At 36.5% G+C, this 15,015-nt stretch overlaps 1 protein-coding gene across 7 annotated transcripts in view; it reads right to left on the bottom strand.

Annotated features, from left to right (window-relative positions):
• The window catches only part of LOC124596608 (leukocyte elastase inhibitor-like), a 170,053-nt gene that overhangs the window by 72,740 nt on the left and 82,298 nt on the right, over nt 1-15,015 (bottom strand). For all 7 annotated transcript variants that reach the window (XM_047135827.1, XM_047135828.1, XM_047135832.1 and 4 more), the window contains exon 6: nt 6,292-6,477. In XM_047135827.1, the coding sequence (XP_046991783.1) occupies nt 6,292-6,477 (186 nt within the window). The remainder of the gene's footprint in view (nt 1-6,291; nt 6,478-15,015) is intronic.

Raw genomic sequence — 15,015 nt, 5'->3', positions numbered from 1 at the left:
CAAAAAAGAGAAACTCTCCCTGGCCAAAAACATTGTTATTGAACATTACACAGAAACTGCTCTCAAACAAAGCAGTGTGGGATGTCATCAATTAAGAAAATTCCCTAACTTGTGCAAAAGATGCAGTGCTGTGCACAGAAGAAAATAATTACTTCCTAACCTCAGTGGGTTAGCTGAAAAACAAAATGGCGCATATGAATTAGATGATCTTGGTGCTAACCCACAAAGGAAGCATGCCTTTGATTGGAATGTTGCCACCTCCAAGGATATTGTAAAAGCTTTGTCAATGGTCTCTAACTCCGGACATATAGACTGTTGCTGCTTGTCAAATTATGTAATAATAATAATAATAATAATAATAATACATCTAATATGTCACATGCTTTCATTGATTTTTCGTATGTGTCTAGAATCTGGAAATCTCCCTGATGCACTCAAAACTGCTAATGTGATACCAGTCAATAAAAAGGGAAATAAGTATCTGCCCCAAAACTAATGCCCCATTTCTACTGTCCCAGTTTTCTCTAAAGTTTGAGTCTCTGATGTGCAACCAGCTAAATAACTATTTCAAAAAGCACAATCTCCTCAATTTAGAATTCAATACCACTACTTCTGTCACTGAGGTTGTTACCCACATGTTAGATGCATTTTAAAATAAGGATCTAGAATCAGTAGTACTTTGTGATCTCAGCAAAGCCTTTGACTGTCTACTGTTTAACACCCTGCTCAAAAAAATTGGAAATTTGTGGCATACATTACCCATCTTTAGCTGTAATCAAGTTATGTTTAAGCAATAGGAGACAGTTTGTCTCAGTTAAAAATATGCAAATATATGTTCTTCACTGAAGGGAGTTCAGACTGGAGTTACCCAGGGATTGGTCCTAGATCCTTTTCTCTTCATCATTGCAACTAGTGATTTATTTATCATGTAGGAGCAAATTCAATAGTGTACAATAGTGTACTATGCAGGTGACACAATACTTCTCAATTCACATCATGACCCCATACGACTGCATTAGGCAATGCAGGAAGAATTAGAACTAGCAACGAATTGGTTTTTTCTAATGAACTCCTTTGTAATACTCATAAAACAAAGCAACTAATTGTGGAGTTAACTTTAGCTGTGTGAAGTGAATCAGTAAAATTTTTTAAGCCTTCATGCTGATTCTGAATTAAACTGGGAGAAAATATTAATCATGTCTGCAAGAGAATGGTGTAAGTGTGCTATCTTATGTTTAAACTGACAGATGCAGTTACTACTAAGTATCTGAAGGGGGTGTATTTTGGCCCATTTCAGTCACACATTTCCTATGGCATTCTGAAATTAGGATCTTCCTGCTATGTCACCAAAGTTCTGAAAAATTCAGAAAAAAGTAATCAAAAAAATGAGCAAAGTTAAACCAAAGAATCACTGTCCTCCACTCTTTATCAAGCTCAAGTAATTGGCTTTTGTTAATTTACACATCTACAGAACATTGCTTTATGTCAAAAACAATTAGTCTGACACTGGAGAGAATATAGACCCTCAGAATCCTAGAGGCAAATGCACTCTGATCTACCAAGACGCAGACTCACAAAGACTGCAAACTCACATAAAAAGACATGGTTAAAATCTTTTTACAAATATCTGATTGGTCTTTGTGCTATAATATTTTCAAAGTTGAGATTTATGATCAATTATTTAAACACCAATTTTACAAGATAGCATAACTATATGAAGTAAACAATGTTGACACTGAAATAATTTGTTGTAGCTACCATCATAAGTTGCACTGAGAAGTATCTTTTTTTTTATTTCTTGATGGTGGCTAGTTTTGGACACCTGTGTTAGTTTCAAACCATCCTTATCTTAAGTGTGTCAAATATGCCTGTGTACTGTGAGTTAATGAGCATTTCGCTGTCATTTAAGTATATGGCTAAAAGAGTCAGCCTTCAGGAATTGTGAAATGAACCCTGTGATTGAGGACTGTGTGCCACAAAGGGCGCAGATTCACCACGAGATGGGGAAACTCACAGACGTCTATTGTCTACTGAGGCCTAAGCACTGTAGTGTGCAAGTGAGACAGACGAGAACCTATGTCACAAGGAAACCCAACAGAAGCCGTTTGTGGCCCAGGAGACATAGCAGTGTTAAGTATGGCGGACCTATGATTGGCCATTAAGGGAAACATTTATGAAAACTATTTAATTCTGTAGTAATGCAGGGAATGAAGCCACAACGATTTTAATCTACCATCCTTCATAAATTTTCATGGTGTTCCCAATAAAACTTGAATATTGATCATATCTATAATAGTTTAGAATTTACTGTTAAAGTTAAATTCACAAGTTTTGTAACAAAGATCAGAATGTTAAAATCTGAACACTTTAGTTGATCTTAACAATTGACATTTCATATAAAAGTGCACCATTAAAATGACAAATGTTGTAAATATCAACTCTGTAACTTTATTTGTTTAAAAGTTATAGTAAATTATTGTTATCAGTATTTTCAGTTAAGCATCAAATCATAATTTCCTCCACACAAAACACGTTGAACGATGACTGCATGACTCCTTATTGAATCATTAGGTAATAGAATATTTGCTGTAAAGTTTAATGCATAGTAGTTACTTTTGTTCTTTATTTATTTATCAGAAAGCACATTGGTGCAAGGCTACTGGCCATGACATTCAAAGTTAAGAAGGAAATTGTATTGGTTTTATGTAAAAGAATTTAACATTTATTATGTAATTGATATTATTATTACTTTATTAAGAACGTGAAAGTGGTCAAGCTTTGATTAGTGAAACATGTTAAAACGTAAAATAATCTAGAATAAGCTGAAGCCAATCAGATGGACAGCTTCAGGAAAGGGTACTGTCCTAGTCAGTTGAGCGAGGATTTTCGGCATGCAGGAAACACTGCCAGGGATGGGCAGAGGAACTGCGCTAATGCAGATGTGAAAGCGGACAGTTCGGGGCTGGAGACACCAAAGTGAACAGTTCGGATGCAGATGCGAAAGTGGACAGTTCAGCTGGAGGCACCAAAGGGTACAATATGGATTGATATGCGAAAGCAGACAGTCGGTATTTAGGCAGCTAGGAAGTCAAAAAATGTGCGCCTGATGTGAACTCTAACTTTTCACATAGATAACTTGTATTTTGCAATGGGATTGTGAATGATTGAACTGTGTCAAATGGATATGCGCTTCAGTGTAACAGTAACTCTAAATACGACCACTTTTGCTATTAGTTTGCTTCCTGAATAAACATTATTCTAACCCAATTGCAACTGTGTGGCCTACATCATTTATGGGTCATTAATTTAGTTCCCAATATTATTATTACTGTTATTATATGTTATGTTAACTTTGTATTTTGCAAACTTGCCATCAGCCAGACAATTTAACCAAAGGGTCACAAGTGTCTAATTTAGGATATGTAATGCGACATGTGCAATTCAACCCCTAGACGAGTTTGAGCCAAGACTTTTTGACAACGAGAAATGACATGTAAGCCCAAACATCATTTGGATGTTAGCTCACAGTACAAAACCTGCTCCTTCAGTCACGATCAAGGCGGCACTACGGCCAACTCAACAACAGTAAATACACCACATAGGATGGACAGTAAAAAACTCTGATGTTTGTCCTATATGGTGTATTTATTGTTGTAGAGTCAGCCATAGCAATGCTTTGAAGATCATTGCAGGGGCAGTTTTTGTACATAGGCTATGGCCTGCATTTGTTACAATTACAACACAGATTGTTTGAAAATGGATACAGGTGTTGAAAACTAGACACCATCAAGAAATAAAATAAAAAATACTTCTCAATGTAACTCATGACAGAGCTACAACAAATTATTTTAATTACAAGACAAGTTGCAGAACTATATTTCGCCTGCAGCATGCTGCAAGTTTGTAAATTATTGATAGTAGTTCTTAAGAATATTTCTAAAAGAAGTGGAATTAATCACGCATTAATCTCCAAACCTATTCTGCTGGAGGTGGTAAATGGTGAATGAAGTAAATAATAAATATAATATTAATGTCACATGGTTTATAAAATGTACAAAAGCCCAAAGAAAGGAGTGACCACAAGGGGTTGTCATGATACACAAGTAGAAAACTCTGCAATGGCACATCTCCTACAAGAAGAGATGAGACCTTATGTCATCAATATAAACAATGACAAGTAGTTAACAAAAACATGCATTTGTAGTTATTTTTGTTTCCTAAGTGCAGATAAAAATTTAGCCTTCACAATGAGTCTATCTGAAGATGAGTCTCAGAAAGTACCGATCATCAATTCTGTCTCTTAATATTTCAGTAGGTACAAATATTCTTCTGAACTTCATACACGTCAAATCAGTAATCATGTTTGTTTGGCAGTGAAAGCTGAAATCTTATTAATTATTTAAAAAGGGTATGAGTTTGGAGAATTTAGGCGTCACAGTCTGCTAATTATTATGGAGCATAGAGATGAACTGTCTAAATAATCAAGCAGCTAAACATAAAATACATAATTTCAGAGGCTGCTTCACAATGTGGGCCATCTGGATCTTTCCTTCCACCACCAGCTTTTCTGAACAGTGTAGATGTAAGTCACCCTAAAAACACATTTTCCAGTCCTGAAGTTAACACACCCTGAACTGATGATAACCTACAGTCCCCTCTATCCTATCACCTCGTCCCTTTTCACATCCCCCACAATAAGTGTGTGTTGCTCTCTGCCAATACACTCACCTGTCCTTTCCCCTTCCTTGCTCCTCACCTTTCCTGCTCCCAATTTTTCCCCACACTCTACCTCCCGACACTGTGTCTGGCAGTTTTGTCAGACCATGACCTAGTCCCTGCACATCCCACCGGACAGCACTCTTCTCTCTCCCCACCCATAACCTGCTATGCCTCCCCCTTCCCAGCCCCACTTCAGATTACTATTACATGACAGTTGCACTCCAGTCGGAGGTGCCAGTGGTAGAGGTCATATATGCTTGAAGAGTCCTTGCTTGTGTTAATGTGTGTGTAGTTTCTTTGCTGAAGATGGCTTTGACCAAAAGTTATAATATGTAACAGACATTTCATTGTGCCTGTCTGTGCTTGACAGGTCTTCTTTATGGTGAGTAGCAACCTATCCTTTTCCTAATATTGTCCATATTCCAACCTACAGTTTCCACTGTTTGGACTTTACATTTCTAAGTTCAAGATTATAAAACTTATTTCAGTTCCAATTAGGAAAAAAAAATCTTCTGGTACTGTTTTGCTGCCAAAGAGATGCTGGACCAGTTTGCAGCTGAGCTGACAGTTGTGCATTGTGAGGAGATTCAGCCAACTATGTCAAGATGCTGTAGTTAATTATTATAAAAAAAACTGAAGGTGCATTATGTGTAAAAAAGATGTATCAGTTCTTTTTGAGATTTGTATCATTCAAGTTCTAATTTAGCCAGAACTGCATTCATTTACATTCTGAAGAACCTAAAGTTTTATTATGTGACAATGAAATGTTCATTGCTCTATACAGTAAATCTGTTTGAAGTTATTTGAGGATAGAAATGTGTCTGTGAGGTAAATAATTCCGAAAAATACCTGAATGAAGACAGTTTGAAAATTGTATATTGAAAGGACACCTCATACAGTTGCTGTACAAAAATTAAAACTAGAAATCAATATGATGCACAACAGAAGCAGTTCATTGACCTCTTCTGTTGAAATATTATGACAAAGTAAATTTATGATAGTTTACTTGATAATTTCTGAAAGGCAAGGAACTTCAAGTTGCTATCAGTGAAAAGTATGGTAATTAATCATCCAAAAAGTGATTTTAGTGAGCATGAAATTTAAATGATGATTTGAATTTAATTGAAAATACCTGTTTGGTGTACCAGAGATGATTAGTTGCTTTTATGCAGCAATGAACTACTATCTTTGGTTTACACATCAATGAAATCAACAGCACTACTAATACGTATAATTCTAATTGCCCATTTTGAAATTCATTAAAGAAAAACGAAGCAGATTTTGTACAGACAGTTTATGACAAAAGTGACAAATATTTTTTTCAGACAGTATTAAACTCTCTGGGTGACAGTGAGACACACTCATAGTGGAGCAGCAGTCATGCTTGGGGTATGTCAATAGGAGTGATACAACCTTTAGTGCACAGTCATTACACTGCTGTCTCACACCACAAGCATCATACCATTGCTAGCTGACTGCCTAGTATCTCATTAATACCAAAGCTAGGAGTAGCATACACAGAAATTATTGTAGCTCTCTAGAAATATGAAAGAAAACTAGATATTGGCTCACCTTTTTCAAAGTGTCACTCAGATCTACCTGGTGTTCCAGCTTAAATTTGGGTAAATATACATTCACGTCAACTTTGCGCAATTTTTGTAAGATGTCAGGGAGGTTCACATCTACCAGTTTCCTTTCAAGTTCTCTAAGGCCATCAATTTTCTTTGGAAGAATGATTACCATGCTCAGCTGATCTCCCTAGAACAATAACAGTCATAATATTTGCAGTAGAATAAGTAGAAATATAGCAAAACTGATTATTTCTTCAAATCAGTATTATGTTATGTTACATTAACCGTCTTAAAGAACATAATCTGGCATGTGATAAGCAGGTATTTATCAAGTTTTTGAAGTATCAAGAGTATAAGTTGTTGAAAACTCTGATTCAGTGTACCAGAAATGATTATGTTGATGCATTATCAGAAGCAGTCAACAATCACAGTTCAGTCATCTAAATGCATATTTCATGAAAATCTTTGAAAAGTTAAAAATACACCTTGACAGACTCAATCTATGATAAACATGAAATTTACTGGCCTTGGCAAAACTGACTTGCTCATTATGAAAAGTCATGATTGAGTTTAAAGCTTATTAAAAATTCTATGCTGTGCAGTGTTTCATTACCTTTGTTAGATAACCTCTTTTGGCTCATATACTATTTCTTCAGACATCATTATTATTGTGATTACTATTACTATTTTGTAATTATATGAAACTGAAAACTACTTTTATTATCTGTGTGTTATTTTGTAGTGGAGTTAGAAAAAAAGATGTGGTATTTTCATTACGGTCAAAAATTTTGTAGGTGCATTGAGCCACGTGTGCTATTAACAATTCTTTATATGCTGCTCAGTAGTTTTTAATGATCAATTTTTTTTCACTGCCATATCATTTTGCATGGAGTCTGGATTAACATTACTTCTTCTGCTCTCTGCTGCACTCTTATAGCATGTGTATGTGTGTATACTGCTGTTCATTGGTAATTGCATTTTTGAATGAGTCACTATGACTGTAAATTTGTTAATTAAAACAATTTGGGTGCTTCTTGTCTTTCATTCAATGGTTGTAGTTTGTTGCGAGTTGTGTTTGGGCCCCTCAGTCAGTAGAACATTTGTCCACAAAAGGCAAAGATCCCAGGTTTGAGTCCCAATTCAGAACACAGTTGTAATCTGCCAGGAATTTTCAAGACAGTGTTCACTTTCTTAGATGTTGCAGTCTTGGCTCGTAATGGGATCTTGCTATTCTTGTAGCATAACAGATCCTGAAATTAAAATGATATCAGCTAGGTAATTTAAAGTTAATTATTTAATTATTGAATAAACACTGTACCAGTCAGAATGCAGCCCCAATGTGAATGCTGTTCTCAGGCATTGGATGAGTTAGTTGTTGTTCACAAACAGCTGGAAATCACTGACTGCTATAAAATGATTTGACACTGCTTTCAATGTCTGTGTTGGACAAAACACCAAGAGTCATGAACTGAAAATATCAAAGTCAACTAGAGGACCATCCTCTCTAACTGATACTGCCTTCTCTGCTGCAAATAGGCACAGGCTTTATTACAACTCATCTTTTTTCACAGTGAGTGATATTCCAGTGTTAGATTAGAGGCTCCAGACAACATTAATAGTAATCTCAGACTTTTTCACAGATTATGATGTTATCTATAATAAAGCACTGCCTGAAAGAAGCTGCACAAATATTCAGCCAGATCTTGATAACATTTCAAAGTGGTACGAAGATTGGGAATTTGCTTTAAATGTTGACAAATCTAAAACTTAAAATGCTGAATAAAACTTAGTATCCTATACCATAACATCAACAAGACACAACAAGAATCAGTCAGCTCATAGAGCTATGTGGGTGTAACACTTTGTAGGAGAATTAAATGGCATACACACAAGGTTCCAGTTGTTGGTAAAGGATTGCTGTTCATTGGTAGAATACTAGGGAAACGCAATCAGTATACAAAGAAGACCATATAGAAGATACTCTTGAGACTCATCCTAGAATATTACTGCAGTGGTGGGACACTCAAAAAATAGGACTAACAGGGGATATTGAAAGGATACAAAGAAGGACAGCATGAATGATCACAGGTTTGCTCAAACCACAGGAGAGAGTCTCCAAGATGTTGAAAGAGTTGAATTGGGAGATGCCGGAAGATAGGGACACCTATCCCATGAAAATTTACTTAGAAAGTTAATGGAGCCAGTTTAAGTTATAAATCTAGGAACACATTATAACACTTTAAGTAACATTCGTATAGAGCTTCCAGAGATACAATTAGAATAAATGCAGCATGCACAGAGGCATTTAAACAATCATTCATTCTGCACTACATACTTTAATGTAATGGCAAAAAGTCATAACAATGGGAAATACTCTCTGCCATGCACATCACAATGGTTTGTGGAGTATGGATGCAGATGTACAGATGTATGGCCCCTGTACAGGCAAAGCAGGTGCTAAAGAGAACTCAGAATATTGCACCCATCAACACAGCCAACAAATGTGACATACTGACTGCCACTGAAACTGAAACTGAACCACTGAGGCATACGTCACCAGTTAAGAAGCCTCCTGTCCCTTATCTAGGAGAGCAAACACCAAAGTATAGGGGTCTGTTACTCATCAGCAGTTCAAATATACAATGAATAATGGTACCTCTTAGGGAAATGGCAACAAGGGATGGGAAATATCACATTGTGAGCTCTCTATTTATAACTGGATGCCTCATTCAATGTGTTGAAGAAGCTATTATAGCAGCCATTGAGGAAACAGTGTGCAGCCAACTGCCGACTGTGGAGTACATTGGAACAAATAAAGCGTATCATCTGGGATGAAGTCATCCTTGGATCATTCCAGTGACTGAGAGAGGGAGTAGGAAGATCAATCTTGCTCACAGAGTGTCAGTGAAGCTGCAGTATTGTCCCCAGAACTAGTTCTGAGCTGAGTAGAAGCCTTGAGCCAGAAATTTCAAAAGTACTGTGACAAGCTATGCCAGGACATCCTACACAGTAAACTCCTGTTTATCCGTATCACATTTATCCGAAATCCACTTTATCCGAACAAATTTTTCTGATTTTCGCAGCTCACATTGGCACTGTCTGATGCATTGCACAGCTACACCTTTGGCTAGATAGAATGACACTTGACAAGTTTCAACTTGTCTGCACCTGGAGCCATGCATTTCCTGGTGTTTTTCGGCAGTCTTCTGCTAATCAGTGCATTGGTGCATGTTGAAAGTCTGAGTGGCGTCAATTTGTGCCTGTGTGGGTTGAAGTTCTACTATGTTTCCTGTTCGTATTGCATGGTTTCATGCCATTGTCATCTAATGGAACTCCTTGGAAGTACATTGGTACAGTATCGCTCTATGCAGCACAATATAGCCCTGTCGAAACAGAATGAGAGTGCAATGCCAAACACTTTCCACCTGTCGTCGATACATGAGATAAAGCCGAGCTTTTGAGAGTTAAACAGTGAATGTACAACACACTTTTGTGTTGCCATGTGGGCTCGGGTAGGACAGGGGAGAGGTGATAGATGACTGCCACAGTGTGGTTTCAAAAGTCAAAAGCTTTGCCTAATACACCTAGAGTGTTGTCAAGTCATGCGTCTGTGTGTTTTCCATTTAATGTTTCGTGCTCACACTACATGTTTTAAAATGTCCAGAGATAAAACTGGCCAAAAACCAAAAAAGAATAAGTTGAGTGTCAGTAAAAAAACTCTGAATGTGACTACAGGCATGAAACGAAAAAAGAATGTGATCTTGTTGGAACATAAGCTTCGCGCTTTGCAGAGAATTGATACTGGTGAGCCACCCATGAAAGTTGCTGTGGATTTGAACAACAGTAGGGGTACAATTACTGATTGGAAGACAAATCAATCAGAAATTGAAAAATTTTGTTCCACCTAAGCATCAGGGAGCACAGTGAAATCTCGAAAAACAATGAGAAAAGATGCACATCCTCAGTTAGAAGAGTCCTTATTCTTACGGTATGATGAAATAAGAGACAAAGGTGTGCCAGTTTCAGGTCCTCTACTTTCTCAAAAAGCGATGACTCTTTATGAGCTGATTGAAGGAAAGGAGCAAGAATTTCTTGGAAGTGATGGCTGGATCGATCGGTTCAAGAAGTGGCATGGCATTCATGAAATTGTCATCAACGGTGAATCATTATCCAGGGATGAAGCTGCTATCACTGATTTTAAGAAGAAACTGCACAAAATCATGAAAAAAGGAGGTTATACTGCCGATCAACTTTACAGCTCTGATGAAACCGGATTGAATTACAAAATGCTGCCAACCAAAACCTTTGCCTCTAAACAAAAAAAATGGCATCTGGATATAAAAAAAATCAAAGAAAGAATTACTGTCCTTGCATGCAGTAATGCCACTGGCAATCATATATTGCACCTTACTTTAATTGGCAAATCCAAAAAACCAAGAACATTTAGACGGCAACCAGCTGATAAACTTTTGCCATTGAGGTACACGAATCAGTCTAAGGCATGGGTGAATGGTGCCATCATGAAAGAGTGGTTCCAGGCAGAGTTTGTTCCAGCTGTAGAAAAATACATGGAGAAAAATGGACTTCCTCAAAAAGCTCTACATCTTGTGGACAACACTCCTCACCCAGATGGTCTACAAGATGGGGATATCGAAGTTGTGTTACTCCCACCAAATGTCACATCTCTATATCAATCAATGGACAAAGGTGTTCTTGAGGTGATGAAAAAACATTACAGATGCAAGCTGTTGGAACACTTAATAAGTGCTGTTGATGCCTAAGAAGATTTTGTGCAAGCTCTTATAAAAATCAATGTTTCAAGTGTCATTCATTGGACTGCTGAAGCCTGGAATCTAATTCTCCTATTTCTCTTGTTAGGTCTTGGAAAAAAACTCTTAGATCATAAGACAACTCACCAGTGGTGAGAACAACGAGGCAACACCAAAACTCAAGATGACATGCCAGAAACAGGTGAAAATGATGTAATTTTGGTGAATTTACTGGAGAAGCTACCGGGCTGTGAAGACGCAAACTTAAAAGACGTTGAAGAGTGGATGGAAAACAACTTTTTTGATTTGAGTGAGGAAGAAATCATCCAAATTGCAACCAATCAGAAAGTGTCAGAAGAATTTGTGTCTGATGACGAAGCAGAGAAAAAGATTCCTCACACAGTTGGTTATGAAGTGATCCAAACTGCCTTGAAGTACATCAGCCAGCAGGAGGAGGTGACTTATCCTGAAATCATTTGTTTCCAACATTGGGGATATATTGCCACAACAAGAGTTTCTCAATCCAAAAAACCATAACAGACTTTTTACCAAAAAAAATTCTAATGTCCATAAGTGTTTTTTTTTTTTTTTTTTTTTTTTTTTTTTTTTTTTTTTTTTTTTTTTTACTTTAAAGTTCCTCTAGACAAATTTTTTGTTCCTTTGAGTAATCTCTAGATTTGTTTCATAATTTTGTACAGTAGCTCATTTTTTATTCAAAAGAGTAGGTAATAAAATCAAAACTGTTTTTTCCTGCTGACAGCAGATTTTTTTCTGTAAGAATGCAAAACAAACAACCTAATAACATTTAAAAATTTTGAGTTTTCAATCATACTTTGGTGCCTTTTTAACATGTCAACACATTTTTTCAGTCAAAAACATGCAAGCTTATTCACAACCATATCAATAACATTCTATGTACCCTAAGCACATTTGATGATCGAATTTCAGAGTACTGATGCAATTCACACATGAAAACAAGGGACTTTGGTTTATCCGAAATTTTTGTTATCCGTACTGGCCACCATCCTGATCATTTTGGATAAATGGGAGTTTACTGTTACCATTGAGAGTTGTAAGAGTCCCCCTAAATGGATCAGGGGTGCACTACATGTCAGACATTTCTACCAAGATGGTTTACAGTGTGTGGAGCGTACACTCTTCATCCAATACAAATAATGACATCCTTGGGAGAACCTAAATTATTAGTACAAGACTCAAAGAAATGACCTCTGAAGATGGAACTATTAAAATTTTAGTGATGAAATGAAAATATTTTCTATGAGAACTGGAAATAGTCCATGGGGGTTTGATGGAGACAACAGACGTGAAAAACATCAAAGTTAGCTAAAACATGTGGAGTGTACATTATTAGAGCAATACCTGAAAACCACTTTACAGCAGTCCAATGAACTTTCTTCAAGGAGATACTGACAAGGGAATGGTCTAATAAGACATGTCAAAATGTACCCTGAAATTTTTTCCACAGGAAGAAGACAATGAAAGAAATGCACTGCCAAAAATTTTAGCTGCTAAGAGGCACTGCAAATATTTTGTAGAAACTGTTGAAGTTACATGTTTTTGTCATGCAAAGAACAGCTTATAACAGCAGTTTGTATAGCCCTGCCTGCCTTGCATACAACTCGGCAAATCACTCATGCAGTACCACATAGCAGAATTATCCGGAGTTCACAGACATCAATTTTAAGCACCTAAAGCCTGGTTTCAATGGAGTGAAAGGAAGCAAACACATGCGAATGAGCATTTGCAGAAAATTTTCTACCTTTTGCTTGTACACAGGTAAAATCTTCTATTCTAGAGGGAATGGAAGAGAACACGAGGTAGCAAATACTGCCTATGAATGATGCATTATTAGTTTTTAGGTTTTGGAGCTAATATTTGGCATACAAGATACAACCACACTGTGTGGTTTCAGTTGCCTAAGACTGCAGTTGTGTGTGTGAGTTGTGTTTGCGTGAGTGTGAGTGTGTAGATTGTTGAGAAGGCCCAGGGCCGAAAACCTTAATTGTGAGAGTCTTTTTGTTGTGTCTATCTGCGGCTCAGCTTCTCTGCTATACAGTGAGTAGCAACTTTCCTTCTCACAATATTGTTATATACCATCATTACCTCCATAAGGATTCAAACCATCATCCCAGGCAAAAGAGAGATGTCATTAAAACATTGGTGGACAGGGCTAGTAAAATATGTGAGCCAATTTATTTGCAAGAGGAACTAAATCATTTGAAAATGGATTTTAAGACAAATGCATACACTGAATATGAGAGATTGAGCACACCATCCCAGAAGCATCCAAAAACATGCAATGACAACAATAACCATCAGCTGGAAAAGTTTTCTTTCATTTATCCACAATATTATGGACTGTATTGTGAATGTTCTGGCCAAGTTTCCAGTTGAAACAATTTTTAGATCCACCAAGGTGGTCAGAAGATGTTGCCCACAGTTGGCAATAAAACATCAGGAGGAAGAATTTCTACTCTTCGGCTATGTTTTAATTAATGAAGACGCTGGCCATGAAAGCCTGCATGTTATGAGTATAGTCATTTTTTTTTCTTTCAAGAAAACGATTTAAAGGCCAGAGTTACAATAGTCTTTAACACAGTTAAGGTGAAAAATTTTTGTGGCTACTTACGAATCACCATCCGTCTTCAAAAATATTAAAAATATACCATACCTCCAGGCCCATTCCCCCCCAACCTGCAAACTGTTGTAAGGGCATCCTTGATGAGCCAGCATAATCACCATTTTTAAAATTATTGTTTTGCTACATCAAGAGCATAAGAGATTTTCTACAGTGCTTTCATTAACATTTCCTCTGGAGAGATAGGTGAGTCAAATGGTATGATGGTTATTTGCCTTTCCTGCAGACATTAATGTCTGTGCAATTCAGGAATGCTTACATAAAAATTGTCCACTGTCCAAAATTTATTTATTTCATGTTCTGTTGACCTCAGATTGTGATTCAACACGTGAAAAGTGGAGTGAGTCAAATACAAAAATATTTATAAAAATATTTTTTTACATTATTGATAGGGCCCACATATTGCCAAGGTTGTTTCCTCTCCACTGCAGAAGTTTCACTGGGAAGCCCATACACATCCTCCATAAAGTCTCTGTATCTCCCCACATGATTTTCATATTCTTGGAGTCTTGAAGAAAGACATTTATGGTGGTCAGTTTGCTTCAGACAGAGAGGTGCATGCCTCGGTAAAATCATGGTTTCGTAGACAATCACAAACATTTTTCCATGAAGGCAGTGACCATCTTGTCATAGTGGAATAAATGCGTAACAGTTATAGTGATTACTTTTGAGGTACCGTAATGAACAGTTTACTTTCTTTCTTTTATCTGTTTCATTTTCATTTGACAGCCCATTACAACATGTTCTCTAGATTGTTGGCACATCTGTTAATTTTATAAGAGATCAATCAGTCTCATTTTGCTGATGTGTTTTTTTAGTACTTGGTTCCATTTTTGTATTATCACTTTCACAGATCATTTTAATATGAAAACTAGGAATTTCTGATCATTCAGCATTATTCATTGAGCTACCCAGAGCAGGTAGAGAAGTCCCATGTAAAAAAATCTTATGTAAAAAGGATCTTCAACCAAGAAACTTTGACCCTATTCCATTATAAGCTCAAGGAGACAGAATGGCACTTTGATAAAAATATTTCATGCTCAGTAAATTTTGAAGCATTTCTAAGGGATTTTCTAAGTGTTTTCAATGAAATGTTTCCACAAAAAACTTATTTTAATAAAATGACAAAATTAAAATGGATCACTAAAGGTATAAAAATCTCCAGTGCTAAGAAAAGGCAGCTACATAAGGAACTAAGACATAATAAAAAAAATTGAATTTATTGAATATGTTAAATGATACAAAAGTACATTTAAGAAAGTTGTCAAAGTAGCAAAGCAAATGACAAATAATAATT

The sequence above is a fragment of the Schistocerca americana genome, chromosome 2 (assembly GCF_021461395.2).
Source record: "Schistocerca americana isolate TAMUIC-IGC-003095 chromosome 2, iqSchAmer2.1, whole genome shotgun sequence".
Lineage (NCBI taxonomy): Eukaryota > Metazoa > Arthropoda > Insecta > Orthoptera > Acrididae > Schistocerca > Schistocerca americana.
This window is presented reverse-complemented; position numbering and strand designations above follow the sequence as displayed.